The following is a 16,296-nucleotide window of genomic DNA, read 5'->3' as shown; positions in this document are numbered from 1 at the left end:
GTAGAATTCCCCTTTCTATTTCAAAATGAAATGCGTTGAGGTGCGTTTTTTTTTATCAAATATTAAATGTAATCACAGTTGTACAAATGTGAAGATTAATATGCAAAATGATACATCGAGGAAAATAGGGAACTTTATAATTGACAATCAACCTTTTGGGCGGGTGAAATTCGGGGTGTTTTCTTCGAAACTTTTGGGAAACGGGAGAAATTCTTTTAGTCAAGTGACCAGCGAGGCTATACCAGTTAGCAGTCCTAAAGGTCTGTCAAAACAGTCGTTAAATAGCCCTATTGGTCTGGGAACCGGACTAACGTTCAGATGTAAGGAAATTCTTACAAATACTTACAAATTGGAAAGCTTGGTGAGACCTGCGAACGCCATTTTCTGGAAAGACTGTATGTTTTGGTGACTAAGATCTCTGGAAAAGATATTCTTAAAAATTTTACACAATGTCTCTTTAGTACATCATCACAAAAAGAGATTTAAAACAGTAACTTACTCCCAGGCCGTCATGATTCAACAAATTCGTCATAAAAACGCATGGATTTTTGGGTTTAATATACACATAAAGGTGTAACACTTTTTACATTCCTCAAAGTTTTGTTTACTAAATCTCATGCCATGACCACTGATTTAATAATGTGTTTTTGTACCTCATGAAAGAACGAGAAAAAAGAACGTTTGTGGTATACCAGTTCCAAAATAAAGGCAATGCATGGCGCTGGCTTCTCGACAGAGAACAAACTGACAGCATCTTCCTGAAGGCCAAGCCAATAAAATGATCCACCTAGCGAGGTGGCTCTATCCCCGAAATGTCCCACAAAACTCAAGGCAGGCGTGTATTTATAAGGGACGTCGGAAGCCTACCATGCAGGCTTGAGGAGGCCTACGTTTCGCGCAGTGCTTGGGGCTAAAAGGAATGGCCAATCAAGGTTAGAGCTTTTAATCTATTTCGTAGCCGTTGGTAACTTACAGAATGGTTAGTTGTCGTAGTCCAATAAAGGCCTTCTCCTCAAGCGTGCTCATGCTGTTACCTCTTAAAACTCTGTAACACAGATCAAAGAAAGTCATAAAATTGCTGCATACCGAACATGCAGTAGCAGTATCACAACTTAGATAATCGAATCTGAAATGGTCTTCTTGACATGATTATAATGTCCCTACAGTTATACATAATCTTCCATGTCATAGGAAATGCAGTCAATGGCACCGGTACTCCCCCGTGCCCCCAGATTTGATATAGACAACAGCCGTAGGTTTTCCTGAAGAACTGGAATTACATCGATGACTTGTGAAAATAAAATCAAATTATTAGTCCTTGTGCATGGTTTGAGGGTGGATAGTCAATTTTAGCTCCCCGAGAATTTGGTAATTGCTTCTTTTTAGGTTATGACAAGGATGTTTATACTCACAATGTCATCAAGGACTGCAAGTTGGAGAATGTATTGTTGCCTAATGAAGTGATAGAATTGTCAGCTAACCTCCTGAAACCGGGGGGGAGAGAAATAAAATATTTGGTTGTTATACGTTATTGAAAGTCCCCTGACAAAATCTGGAATGCACGTGCACAGCTTCGCTGACGAATAACGTTTCATTTTCTTTATCATAAAATCAAATTGTTAGCCCTTGCTGAGACAAACACAGGAAGGTATTTTCATAATTATCTAAGAGTTGCTAGATATATTGTAGTAAGAATTCTGGACTTCGGAAAGCGCTTTTTCAAATTTCTTCTGAGCCATGCTCAAAAAATCCATGTTGGAATATGAGTAGGAACATACGTATCATACCGGTAACTCGTTGTTATTTCTACCCATGTGGGATAATAACTTTGTGTTGAGTCTATAATTTACGCCTACTGTCTGGTAATTTGAATATTCCTGGATGCAAAAGGACAGAAAAATATTTGTCAGGGTGAAAAGCAAATATATTTTCTCTTGGAATAAGACAAATAGTCTGGTTCTCCGTCCTGAGGATTCCCTGACGACTCTTCATAATCTTAGGTCAGGTGTCGCCTGTTACAAAATCATGAAGCAACATGCCAGTGGTAACCAGAAAAGTCCAATCTGGGCAAGAAGCTACTTTTATAGGCGCCCTGAAAGCATGTTATGGAAAGGAACAAGTATAGCACTGTGTTACGTGTGGAAAGTGCGCCACAGAAAAAAAAAGATATACTCATACTGAGATCAGACAAAAGAGCAAATTAATTGATCTGCGTCTTTGGGGTGTAAAATTTGCGTTGGACACATGGACCTTTGCTAAAATTCAGTTGTATCATTTTAAAAATGAAACCCTTGCCAAATCCACTCGGCAATGCTGTTGTCCCCTCTAGCTGAGTGTATCTCAGGCACAAAGTCTGTATTGGTTGCAGATCATGCATTATACGCTTTACATTGATTTCGGCCGAGGAGAGCTTCGATTAAAGCGCAAACTCAAACATTCCAGCCGTCACACATCCATCACGACTGATTACAGTACGTTACATGCATTACACACATCAGCTGAAGTGCCGGAAAATTAATGATACTATCCGGATGTTGACGACGGAGTATTTTGGATATTTTCGGAAAACGAAGGAATTCCTCCTCTTTTTGTCACTTTGAATCAAAACAGAATACATGTAGTCAGATTTATCAGGTCTGGGAATCACACTATATAAAAAAACCGACTGACATACTCACAAAGTCTGAAGATGGGGAACGTTCAGCAGTGCCTGTTTGTTTATGAAACTAATGTTGTTATTCGAAAGATCCCTGCCGATGGAAGACAAAATGGGAAAATGAAAAAAATCTAACACTTTAAAACACGGAAGCGACTTAATACTAGCCCGTGAAACCTGGTGCGCTACTTTTTTTCAGTAGCTGGGGTGACAAATGATTCATGAAGAGGGGACAATGCAATACACCATTTAAGACATTTCAAAAACGCGAATCCATTACGTCGCTTCGATAGCTTAGTTGGTAGTGATTTGAACTACAGATCTATAGACCCTGGTTCGAATCCGTCCCATTTATGCTATTCATTTTCCAATTTTATCATTGTGTTTGGGATTTCCTTTTTCAATTGATGCAGAAACAGAGTCCAAGCATGAACCCTCTAAGAGTCTTGAGAAAAATAGCAGACCAGGTTTCACGGGTTAGTATCTAGTCATTTCCTTAAAACACAATACGGGCGTTTCACAATAGTGCGCCTCTAAGAGGTTGCAACGCGTTGGCCAATCACAATGACCGAAATCTGACGACCCAAGGCGCGTTCGGAAAGGGTCGACAGATTTCGTGCGTTGTGATTGGCCAGTGCGTTGCAAACCCTTAGAGGTGCACTATTGTGAATCGCCCGTATTCCAGTAATATTGGAATTTATAATTAACAAAAGCTAACAGAACAGCTACTAAAAAACAACATATTTTTTAATAAACAAAACTTTCATAAACAATTTATTGGCTTACAGGAGTATCATCCGAGTCAAACCACTCAAAGCATTTCCGTCTTCCAAAAGATAGCCCATACTATTTCCTTCCAAATAGCTATATAAGAAGGCAAGAAGCAAAAGGAAGAAGCTGAGTAAAGTGGATTTATGACACTGATATTGCTGCCGACTCTTCCTCGATTGATTTCTGCATTTGATATTATTCTTCCAGCTGGCCCAGTCGAGTATTCTCCCAAAGTCATTGGAAAATCAATCAAACATTCAACAGAAATTAAACGATGAATATAATAGGCTTTGTTTCAATGTTGCTAGCTTGAGGAGCTCTGTGAATTTTCGTCTTAAAAAGTGCGTACATTTTGCCCTTTATATTACACTAGTTAGTATGCTTCAATAGATCACATCACTTGCTTTAGTTCATCGTCATGAATACTCAAACATTTACTCTTTCTGTTAATCATTCTTCATTATGTTACTTTTGTTCCAATGGTTGACAAGGCATACGCTACATAACACGCATGCACATTAGCGAAATAGATTGATTATCATAAATACGATTGAGGGGTTGTCTTCCATTTCACGCAATAATGAAATGTCTGTATATACTTCATTACACACTGGGGCAATCATACGCTCACTTGTTAACAACATAATGCGACTTTATGGGAATATAATTATTATTTAAAACGAAACAGAAATTTGAAACGTCCATTCTATTTTACACGAAAACAAATGGTTCTTCCACTCATTCACGTACACATTTTTCAAAATTGTCCGACAGAAAAAAATTGTGTGCTTAGGGGCATGCAAGCCGACGAAATCAACGCCCTTTCCTTTTCGTTCACTGGACCAATGGTAATGACCGACAAGAAAGAAGATACTCACAAATGTTTGATTAAGCGCGTATCTTGAGCATTGATATTAAATGTTGACCCGTGTAGACCGAGATTAGAGCAATGCATGTCAAAGTGTGAGCAGTTACATCCAGATGAGGAACACTCCTGCGCTGTAGGAGGAGGCCAAAATATGTACGATATTAGGTGTGTGACATGGAAGGCTCTTTTTGAGCATAAAAGAAACAAACACACACAAAAGACAACAAACCTTCCAAGCTCATTTCAACAAACGCGGGCGCATTTATTTAAATATGCATGAAATGTTGAATACAATGAAGTATGGTTTCTGTCTTACTGCAATCGTTCAAGTCTTGAGTTTCATCGTCCCAGGATTCTATGCAGTTAATTTTACGGTCGCACACCTGCGACGATTCAATGCAATGTGATCGGGCACATTTAAAAGAACCATCTGGACACACGAAGTCACCTGCAAAGAGAAGACAAAAGAAACAATTATAGTGTTCCCACACCAACATGTTCTTAACAGTGCAACTAAACAATTTTCCCTTAATTTTTAAGGGCATTATCTTCGTCTTTGTCACAAGACAGTTTGGCACGCTAAAATGTAAAGACCATTCAGTCTGCTTGACACATATAAAGCACTTTACTTTTTCGGGATGACGATGCAGACGGTTTCTTAACATGATAAAAAATATTGTCTGCACGCATGACGGGCTCTTATTTTCAGCGTATGACGGACATTTTATGTTGATTCGTTTCCCTTTTATGACAGCGGGTACGGTTTGTTTACACTCACTGCAGTTCCGGAGGTGAGATTTGTCCGCGCAGCCCCCGAATTCATCGTCACTGTGGGCGAAACAGCGCCGCCAGGCCTCAATGCACTGGCCACTTCGGCATTGCCACTCATCCTCTTCGCACGACCTGTCTCCAACTAAAAAAAAACAGACGAAACTCCCGCCAGGATAATTTAACGAATTCAGAACATTTAAAGAAAGAAAGTGGTATGTTACTTAGCAGCAATGCCCTCGAGGACCTAGGAACGGCAAGCTCGAGCGAGGAGCATTTGTCACCGACTTTACTTGGTACCCGAGATATATTTTGTGCACAAGTTACCAGGGAACATTGACTATTGGTTTGACAAATAAATGGTCGTCGCTCGAACATTCCTTGAGCGTGCAGAATTCTAACTGCACATTTCGAGCGGTGCATGCATGATCTAAAGGCATATCGTACTTATGCAGACTCATCAAAAGGCCTTCGTGGGGTGATTGAGTTTTTTAAACTACTTTTTGGTTCACATGACGCAATATATTTCAACTCATACATTTTTTCATATATGCAGGTAAATGCTGCAAATTTCCAGCATGGCTACTCTGTGAACTTGGCATAAGTACAGGGGTAAGTAGAGGTGGTAATTACGTAACAGGGCTGGGGGTGTGTCCCGCATCTGAAATCTTGAAACGAAAACACCGATTGCTTTCAGTGTCCCTTGAAAAATGTGTGTTCCCCTGGAACCACCCGGACTTTTTACCCATGCTGTCTATGGAACCTTCAACTTAATACATTATGAGACAAAAATTTCGAACAGGGCTGACCTTTGACGAAGCCCACGGAGCGCCCTCTCTCGGTGGAGCTAGGCCGAATGTAATGGGACGTGCTGCAGCTGGTTTCGTCCGATATGTCCTTAGTGCCGTTCTTGTGATAATAGCAGTCCAGGCGAAAGTCACAGAGGAAGCTGTACGGTATGCAGTGACCGGCAGCGCATTTCCATGTATCAGCTGGGCACACGAACGACTCTGAACAATTGTGTTGAAAACGGAAACATAAAAAAACAGGTCAGGAATAACATGAACTGTCGGGAGCAGATCCACTGAGATAGCATGGGGCCACGCCCTAATTCGGGCTTTTCATAATTACCTTTCATTCCAAATGCATCTTCAACGCCTACGGCTTTAGCCTCATCCTTTAGACAGGCCATTAATGCAAGTTCAAATATAATTATTCCCGATTTTTGCCCCCCTCAAAAAAGAAACTTGATTGTGGATCCGCCCTCGTCACGTTTGTCGAGTTATCCATAACAACCTCGCTGGGACAAGGGGCTACATTGGAAACTTCAAGCTAATCTCCTACTCCCGACTTCCTAAGTAATTGGCTACAGGTCATCCTTGCGCCTATCCTTCCTGAAAGGCCTATATAAGCGGAGTGTCTTGTCTTACGTAGACTAATACTGAGGACCTCCATTGTTTTTTATTTTGATCTCTTGACCGTTTCTTGGCATGCTTCACTATGTTCTAAAAATAACATCCTTCCAAGAACTTAGTCAGAACTTTAACATCTTGATTTTTGCAGCCTACATGTATGTCCCTCAAAAGGTATCAACACAGAACTACGGTCTTAAGCAAAAGTGACTTCCGAAGACAAAAAATAATGAATTTCTCATGTCCTCATTGATAATCGCATCCACAATTGATGGAGAATCCCTCAGTTTAAATTCATGCTTGGACTGATCTACAACGGCCAGTGAGGTCTAGTTCCCGCCAGCTAGAAGAAAGTGGATAATGAGCAATGCCTAAACCGTGTAGTTTCAATCCACTGAAGGTTTTGATTTTGTTTGTTTGCTTTTAATCATAAATCTCACCACAGTCTTCTTCGTCCGAGCCATCAAAGCAGTCGGTGTAAGTGTCACATCGTATGGTTTCGTTGAAGCACCTGCCCCCTCTCCGGCACCGGAACTGTCCGGGTTGGCATGGTGAGGGCGCCGCTGTGTAACAACGGGAAACGCTTGGCATAAATCACCTTCAACTCGAATACATAATTCTTACCGGACCTTTTTAGTATACAAGTCAAAAATAAAGGTGTTTCTATGCTGAACAACAGATCTAATGAGATTTAGAATACTTCAAAATCTACCAAGTTACCCAAGTATAAAGAGCCCTATGAAGTCCCAAATAATATCCTACTGCCATATAGGCCCTGGCTGAAACTGGAGGGGGAGAGTATATGTTTGTTCACCAACCTTTTCCGCGTAAACTTCACGATACATTAACGCCATTCTACTTCAATGTTTTTAACATAATTGTTTTTAAAAGATTGCGACTTTTTCACAAACTATAACAGAAACCTACTGACCAAAATTGTGATTGCATAAATTCACAGAATCATGCCGGGAAAGAGCGCCTGTCAATGTTTGTTCCGAAGATTGACCCTGCATGTGTGTTGTTCGCGCACAACATTGTTCAGGAGCGTCGTGTATGTGGTCCATACGTTTTTGTGGACGACAAATTACACAGTCTTTGCATCGACTATAGAAAATCTATTTAGTTCTCGATCATTTCTTTAAAAGTAACCTTCAAAACACTAAGTTAATAGCTGCAGTAAAAGCATCAAAACAAAATCTCGGCCAATCAGTACAGTGTAAGCCAATGGTCTACAATTTACAAAAACTTGTCGCTCTAAAGCGCACGGCACCAACAAGTGTCTGGTTTCAAGTTGTGCGAGTAAAAGTACATCTTTGCACCAACACGATATGCTAAATCGGGGCTGGTATCAAGGAGGAATAGGATCTACATCATAGTATGCCTGAGGCCTTCAGAATATCTTTTAACCAAGTCCTGTATTGATTTATATCTACTCACAGCAGTTTTGTTTTTCGTCGAAGCCCCCCAGGCAGTGCAATGTCTTGTCACATTTCGTGAACGGCGGCAGGCACCGTGGATCCCCTGCACCGCAACCGATCAGTCCTTTTGCACTGCAGTCGGGAGGACCTTCTCCGTCTAAGAATGCAAACACCGTGGAAAACAACAAACAAACAGACCTCAAACAAAAACGAAAAAACGAAAAAAAAAAACCACAACAAAAACAAACAAACAAACAAACAAAAACACAACACAAAACAAAAGTAAAGAAGTCCTGGCTACAGTATTGGCGAGTTGCTCAGCCAATATGGACGTTTCACATTAGAGCACCTCAAAGAATTTGCAACGCGTTTACCAATAACAATGTGTGAAATCTGTCGACCCAATGCGCGTTTGGAATGGGTCGACAGATTTCCAGCACTGTGATTGGCCAACGCGTTGCAAACTCTTGGACGCGCTTTTGTGAATCGCCCGTATTGGAGTTCATGCTAGTTCATATAAATACAATGTTCGCTTAAATCAAGGCTATCCGGTTCGTCCGTCTGACGTCAATGCAACTGAAACCACCCCCGCTAATACACAGTGTGCATATGGACTTATTGGGCCTGGAATTATGAAGTACACGTATGGTTCAAAGTTGGCGTATACAGCCGCTGGGAAGTGTTAGGGACGAACCGGATAGGGCTATGGCGTAATGTGTTACGCGTATCCACATATCGGATACCTAAACCTACAGATCAGTATACCCATTGTACAATTTTTTAAAAAATCGTTTTTTTTTCATATTTACAATTGAACACAAAATTTCAAATTTCTGGGGAGAAACTTTTACTAACCCATGGCGTTACCAGTAAAAGAGAAATAACATTATTTTGAATGGTCCAGATCAGGCTTTTAAAATAAGTTGTAGTTTCTGGCTTTGAGCATGAACAAGTCCTCAGAAGCACTACAGAGGGATTACAGGTGAACATACGGTTGCTTTCAGCAGCTATCCATTGGCAAAGGTTCAAGAGGTGCAAAATTCACAGTGTCAAATCCAACTAACCCCCTCCCCATAGAAGGCACAAACATACACCCTCCCTAACCTAATGCTGCGTATGCAGAACGTGAATCACCCCACTACATGCGCTCTTATGCAGTGAGCAAAGCCATAAGGGTGGGGGGGCTCACCAAAACACAATTCGTCCGCCTCGGTCTTGTCACAGTCCCCGTAACCATCGCAGATGAACTCTTTCCGGAGGCACACGGGCAGCATGTGTTCCCACTCTTTGATCATTGGGCAGAAGAAGTGATCGTCCGTGTCGCAGTTGTCTTTATTTTCTTTTGAGGACCAAGGGTTCAAAAAAAAGGGTTTTGATGTCATTCCATTGCAGTATGACGAAAGGAATCATTAATAAAGAGGGAATTGAACAAGAGCGCTACTTAGAGATAACAGACGGGGCTCTGTCACTTAACAAAATCCCAGGTTAGTGGGATGTATTGTTAGCTTGCACAAGTTTTTGACATCAAGAATTTCCAGCTACACGTCCTCAAACATGAGCGCAAGGTAAGTAGCAGCAGTTATGTTTAAGTGTGTCATAATGTTTCTGTTACTGTAGGGAGTAAGTAACGTTTCTTTCACAACCACAAGATACCACACACTGGCCACATCGACACGTCCGAGGACCTAAAGCATAAATATATGCCCGAGGACAAACAACACAAACATTATGTCCAACAACTGTTTTAAAAGAAGAGACATGGATTGCAAAATTGCAGGTGAAAAGCAATTAATCTTTTGGGGAGTTGCTATGTATTCACGTGTCCTCAGTCTGAGAGCAATACAGCAGAGAAATGGGCGTTACCGCAGCCATCCTCGTCCTCACAGTCCAGACAGTCACAGCGCCTATCGCACTTCTTGGCCCGTGGAAGGCACTTGGAGTTGTTGCATTGGAATTCGGCCTTCGCTTTACACTGACAGTTGGACTCGTCGGCCTCATTGAGCGGGCAGTCGGCCATGCCATCGCAGAAGTTGTGTTTGTGGACGCGAGTGCCGTCCCCGCAGTCCGCAAATTTGTCTGCAAATAATCAAAAGAGCAATTGTTGACATTAACGTTCTTCCCGAGCATCTTTATGTTCAATCATCGGTCAGCGTAATGCTACAAAAGGTTTACAGAAATCCCCTGTAATATTTACAGCATTTTCATCGCAAGGGAAGTGGGTTCATTTTATGTTCGTAATAAACTAAGTAATCTTGATTCAAACTAACCGTTTTAAGAGAAGGCAGGCATTTAGGCATGGCTGACCAAAATTTTCATTTTGATTTATGAAGTGAGCCCTTTTGAAATGTATCAAAAGAGCAGAATAAATTCTATGGATCGTCTTTGCTTGGGCGCGTAGGGAGTATAGGGTCCAGGCTCGGCTCAGCGTCTTCCTTGAACACCGGTAAGTGAGTACTCATGCGAAGAACCAGCTCCATGGAAAATGGCACCAGGAGTTGGTGGAGGAGACAGCACCAGGCTTAACCAAAAATCATTCCAGTAGCAAAATTTCGTCCTGGTATAGTTATTTGAAACCCGGTTGACTAGTTTTTGTAACGAAATACTACTCTGTTTCTTACACTTTCTTGATTGTTCTCTATCACTTGCCTAATGAGTTTGTTTTTCTATTTCCAATGGCTTGTTGTTCTGTGTTGCCCTATACATATTTCGAGAGAGCAATACATGTAATTTATCCTGTAGCTTCCATATGAAGGTTTTTTTCCTTTTGGCATTTAACTTCTATTCTGTGTAATCCTATTATTTGAGAGGTGCTTTGAGGTATTTTACATAAGGCGGCATAGGTGTACATGCCTTATTTTCATTAGCACTATTAATTTTCTTGAAAGAATGTTAGATGCGTAAAGTATTTTTGGTTCGTTCTTTTCACCCATTACGTGTGCATAGAAATCAGTAACGCCTTTGACATGAAAGGAAATTTAAAGCATGGAAGGCAGGGATTATGCATATTATGTGCGAGGTAAAGGCCCAACGCGTTGCGCGCAACGAACACGTCATCACTTATGCTGACTGCCCACGCGATTTATCGTTACCTACTGGCTTTGTGCCAATTACGGGCACTCTATGCGCATAACGTGTCTGCGACTGTTCGGTATTCCAGCAGTACATGCCGAAAATAATCCAAGGTCATTATAGAACAGCACTAGGCATGCGCGAGATCTATCCTATACTAGCGTGGGCAACAGACATATAAGGGTGCACCGCCCAATTCAAGGGAAATTCTTTGGCAGGCTGAGGCGCTCAATAAGTACCCCTACAGTTTATTTGAAAAAGAGGAGATTGTGTGGCCCAAGAATTTGTGGGATTGTAAAAGAATGGCCCAGAATGAACTCCCTAGATTCAAGGGCTCCCATCCCAGAGCGAAGCATAGAAAAATGCCACTGAAAAATTGTCTTAAGAGCCTGAAAAGGTGGAGGGATGTCATCTGAAAAATGGCCGCAGACAGACTTGGCAACGTTCACTTTTTGGAAGGTGAGTTTGTTTTGGTGGATAATTAAAAATTTCATCGGTTAACCTACTAAAAATTGAAAATCAGTAGAGAGCTGAATGACCCCAGAACACTTTGTTTTTTTGTTTGATAGGCCTGAGGGACTTCGGATGCCCGCACCGGGGCTGCAAACGTGGTTAATTTTACATTGTCCTCAATGGGGCTTCAATTAGTTCAGTGCACCCTTAAACACATAGACAGGTAGCTCCTATTCAAAACAACGGCAGGGTACCGTATTTGAGACGGCACCCGACTAAATCCCAAAGTGTGGGCAAATTCACCCATCGGTAGGGCATTTGCACACAGTTGAAGAATTCCAGCCATAAAATGCAATGAAGCCATTTACAAATTGTGAAAAAAATCCTCTGGCCAATGCAGACTCGAAACAGTGCGGATGCAACATTGGAAAAGAAGAGATAGCAGTACAAAAGAGTAAAAAAGGGAGCGTCTTTCTAGAGCACATGTAAACAAACAATGAAATCTCACTGCGTCACGCGCAATTCGCACTGAACGCGCTGCCATTCATCGTTTCGCCCACTGCTTGCCACGCTTTTAAAATCACGGTTATGAGTGCAAGACTGGTGGTCTATGTGTTATCATGTCTGTGGCGTGGCCATTACTTTTTTTTCCAGAGACAACTTTTTATCTCTGTCTTATCAACACAAACTCAATAGCAATTAATACAGTTACAAGAGATCATAATACTTTTTGTGCCAGACTACAATTGTTTCCAATTAGACTTGACAGGTGCAAAGTAATGTTGCTATTTCAACCAAAATTTTGGCAAGCACCATTGGGATAATAATGCCTCTGGATATCCTTTTTCAAAATTTCTAATGAGGGACGTTTGCTGTTCATTTTCATTTAGTAACCGTGAAATCTGGCAAACAAAAGGATAAAACTAAGGCATTTAAGTCTGGTGTCAACAACACCGAACAATAAAGTTAATTGTCTATTACAAGGTGTATTTTTGTTTTGTCCTTAATCCAATCTACCATTGAGATCCAGAAAGAATTGACATTTTTACAGTTTCAAAAAAAATGAATGAGGGTTTCCTCTTCACTTTTACAGAAGGTACAGACATTGGAATCCAACTTATGAATTTTACATAAAAACGAGTTAGTACCAAGGATTCTGTGGATAAATCTACTCTGAAACCATCTAAGCTTGGAGTCCATTGTACATGTGAAAGGAACAGTAAAAACCTGAAACCAAACATCCTAGTCATAGTGGAGTTCAAGTTGCCTTTCCCATTTCCCATTTTTTGCCGAGACAAAAAAGTCGCAAAGTCTCCAAGAGCCCTTTTTGTCGGAAGGAGGACACACATGTTGAAGGGAACAAAGGGAACGGGAATATTGTCATTATTTGTCAACAAATCACGATAGGAAGCTTTGACTAATCTTAAAACTGCACCATATTCAATAACGTTGGTCTGGACATTAAACTTGGCCCTAAAATCGGACAGTGACAGAAAGCAACCCATATCATCTAGAAGATCATATTTGAAAACAATACCAGCTGCGGACCAGTGCTTATAATGAATATTCTTATTGCCAATCTTATTTTGATTGTTATACCAAAGTGTTGTTTTTGAAACCTCTTTCATGTTTTCTGAACCACAGTTAACTTCTGCCAACAGGTTAAAACGTCCACCCAAAATCGATTGCCCCAAAACAGAGTTTTTCTAGAAGAAAATAAATCAATTGAGCCACCGTCTATAAACAATAAAATGGTTAATATCAAGTACTCCTCGGCACAGAAATATACATCCCAAACATTCTGACACTAAGGCCGAGTTCGGGCGGCATGTTCCCGTATGTTCAAGAACAGCTCGATTTTTTGTTCGTGGGTCGGCCGCTCGAATGCAGGGAACAAACAACCGGTTATCACTGGTAGTTAGCGACAAGCAACATGCAACATGGCGGCGTCCATGCAGGCTACATTATTCGAGAGTTAATGTTTGGATGGGCTGAATTCTTTTCTATATAAACAGGAACATTCATTTCTGTGTTACGGAAAATGATTGATGTTAATTTTGCAAAACTTCTTATTGTCTATGGCTTTGGAAGCCATCTCTCTACTTTTCGCAGCTGTTCAAAAATCAAAATCTCACTAGTTTTTCCGTGTGTTCCTGTAAAACCCTGACGAAGAGGTGGTGTGTGATCCTGTTCCGAGAACAGTGTTCTTGAGTCGTGTTCCTGCCGTTCGAGCCCGAGAACACGAAACCTGTGTCAAAAACAGGCCGCCCAAACTCGACCTTAGAGTCGACGTAACCATGTAATTTTCAGAGCATCCATGTAGGCCCTAACGTCGACCATTTGTAAACTACCCTCTTTATAGTATTGAATCATTTGACTTCTTGAAAATGATCTTGTCCTTTCCAGATGAAGTTAAAAAAAACAGTTGAAAAAAACAACTCTATTACAGTATCCACTGGAGGATCCGGTTAGGTAAGAATCAAGTGAGCATAAAGTTTAGACGTGAGAAGTGATTTCACTACAGTCACTCATCCAAGGACTGTAATGTTCCGTTTGGACCACGGAGCTATTAATTTTTCAATGTTAAATTGACAGAGTTTTAATAAATCAACACCTTGGACTTCAGATTGTCGGAGAAAGTAATACCTAATATTTTGAAAGAGTGTCATTTGGCTCTATCCAATGGACTTTTATCCTCAATTAAACAATCTGTCCGAGGAGCGTTTCTTTGGACCTATCCAAACAACACCAGTTTTATCGACAATAACTCGCAAACCCTGACATACTTGCAAAGCAGTCCAAAATACCGAACGCGTTATACATAGATCTCTCTGTACCATCTAAAAAGAGTACTGTGTCATCAGCATATTGGTGAAATCTCATAAAATATGCTTTTGTACAAGTAGTACCAAAATAAAAACGACTCAAACAAAACACAAAATCTTGTAAACTACCGGGCTATTTATTCACAAAATAACTCCAGAAGAAAGAGCTCATTAAGGGCAATGACTGCACATATAGATTTAGGGCACACAGCGTAATGCAAGCAACTGCGCAAGCATTAAATTTGATGTTGTCATGAGATCATACAAAGCACCAACAAAGGCATGAATATTCAATTTCCTATACCTCAGTACACGAAGTAAGTTTTAAGGATGCAGATTACCATCGACAACTTGCGCGGGCAATCATAGGGTACACGCAGCGGTTCTGTGGTTGTGAAACAGTATGGTGCGTAGCAAGCGTTCGCTGCGCTCTGGCTACGGACATACCAGGTACGCCAGCAAGCGGTAATTGGCTAAATGTAATACAGCCTGGGCAGTTCAAACTCCTTCTGTGTCCTTCCTCTATGAAGGTAGGTATACGCAAAGACCATATATTGAGGAATAAATTCGTTACTGGTATTCAGCGTGTTCCGCGTCAAACACGCCATTGATCTCCCTTATAAACGCCAACCTATGCGGCGAATACCAAAAAATACGCCCTCTTTTGTTCCGCTCGGAGCGGATACGCTAACTCCAAACGCGGGCTGTGCTCTCCAGTGATCTTGCCTATTTGAAATACTTATATCCGACTGGTTTACCTACCTTCGGAGCAAGTAGAGTTCCCCTCATCAGAACCATCTGCACAGTCCTCTATGCCGTCACACACGAAAAAAGAATTGATGCACTGCTTGTTGTCACATTGATACTCCGTAAACCAACAGTCAGGCCTTTCTGGAACGAAGAAAAGTTTAGAGAATGAATTGACGTCGATTGGAACAAAAAATAATGAGGAAGTTTTGCACAATCAGTTTTGGGTTCATGAGTTTTGGTTCCCTAATCAGGGTCAAAATGCCGCTTCAACTTTTCCACTGTATGTAGAAATTTCAAACTGTCTAACGTGAAACCGATGCGCGATGCTCGGAATGAAAGCGATGAGGTAACAAAGCCGAGATTTGAAAATAAAAGGTATCTAGAGCGGCTCATGTCGATGACGTTATATAGCAGTCTGGAAAACAGAAGGGACATGTCCAAAACGGGCTTAGTTCTAGAACTACGGCTAACTCAATGGATAGCACGTCCCCACGTCTTTTCAATGGGTAAAGATCTAGACCTAGCTCCAGACATAGCAGATTTGGATGCAGCCCAAGGGGCTATTGTATTAGGCCCTAAGTCCCCAGAGCGCGAACACGTCATTTTCCACACGGAGAAGCTTTGACGCCTCCTGGGCGCATGTATTGTTTTATCTTTCGGAGTTTTTCATCTTTCAATTTGAAAACATTGGGGCAAAACTTTAACGTGTTCCTGATGTTGTTAAAATAGATGATGGTTACGGTGCGTGGAACAGTGAATTGCCCGGAGAGGGATGGGAATTTGAGTCGGTAAAAGGAATGTACTTTCACAAGGAAGTCGTGCTTTTAAAAGCTTGTTTCTTTAAGACATGTCTTATTGTAACTTCAGAACTCAAACTTATTGAATCAAACAACATGCAACTAAAAATTATTTGAGGGAGGTAGTCGCTCAGGAATATAAGACTTCGACGGCTGCATGGTCCTGAAACCATCTCGTAAATATTCCTAAGCCTAATGTCTCGTTTTATGACGCCATCAAACTCCCGCCTGGGACACCTTATTCGAACCCACTAATTAGCTCCCCTCTTATGATTAGATAGTCCGAAAAGTTGATTTATTTGGAGTTCGATAGTCTGAACACACAAGTTTCCCATATTACTGGGGTTCATTAGTCCGTAACCGAAGAAAAGGTTCGTTAATCTGAACATCTGAGGGGCTGAGCCGACATTATTTCCTTGGAATTAAACACAGTAGTTCAAATTCAACATTCAACACATGGCTTAAATGAGTTATTCCTTCGCTTCAGTAAGAAAGATACATGTATGTTG

At 41.1% G+C, this 16,296-nt stretch overlaps 1 protein-coding gene across 7 annotated transcripts in view; it reads right to left on the bottom strand.

Moving 5' to 3' along the window:
* Positions 1-16,296, bottom strand: part of LOC110979576 (G protein-coupled receptor GRL101-like) — a 73,620-nt gene that overhangs the window by 22,899 nt on the left and 34,425 nt on the right. For all 7 annotated transcript variants that reach the window (XM_087132693.1, XM_087132692.1, XM_087132698.1 and 4 more), the window contains 14 exons: positions 15,003-15,131; positions 9,757-9,969; positions 9,083-9,232; positions 7,913-8,050; positions 6,916-7,038; positions 5,873-6,073; positions 5,074-5,208; positions 4,612-4,743; positions 4,306-4,426; positions 3,443-3,520; positions 2,679-2,750; positions 1,413-1,484; positions 974-1,045; positions 347-418 (listed from right to left, as the gene is read on the bottom strand). In XM_087132693.1, coding sequence (XP_086988819.1) covers positions 347-418; positions 974-1,045; positions 1,413-1,484; positions 2,679-2,750; positions 3,443-3,520; positions 4,306-4,426; positions 4,612-4,743; positions 5,074-5,208; positions 5,873-6,073; positions 6,916-7,038; positions 7,913-8,050; positions 9,083-9,232; positions 9,757-9,969; positions 15,003-15,131 — 1,708 coding nt within the window. The remainder of the gene's footprint in view (positions 1-346; positions 419-973; positions 1,046-1,412; positions 1,485-2,678; positions 2,751-3,442; positions 3,521-4,305; positions 4,427-4,611; positions 4,744-5,073; positions 5,209-5,872; positions 6,074-6,915; positions 7,039-7,912; positions 8,051-9,082; positions 9,233-9,756; positions 9,970-15,002; positions 15,132-16,296) is intronic.

The sequence above is a fragment of the Acanthaster planci genome, linkage group LG02 (genome assembly GCF_054643075.1).
Source record: "Acanthaster planci isolate LZ-2023a linkage group LG02, COTS_SCS, whole genome shotgun sequence".
Lineage (NCBI taxonomy): Eukaryota > Metazoa > Echinodermata > Asteroidea > Valvatida > Acanthasteridae > Acanthaster > Acanthaster planci.
This window is presented reverse-complemented; position numbering and strand designations above follow the sequence as displayed.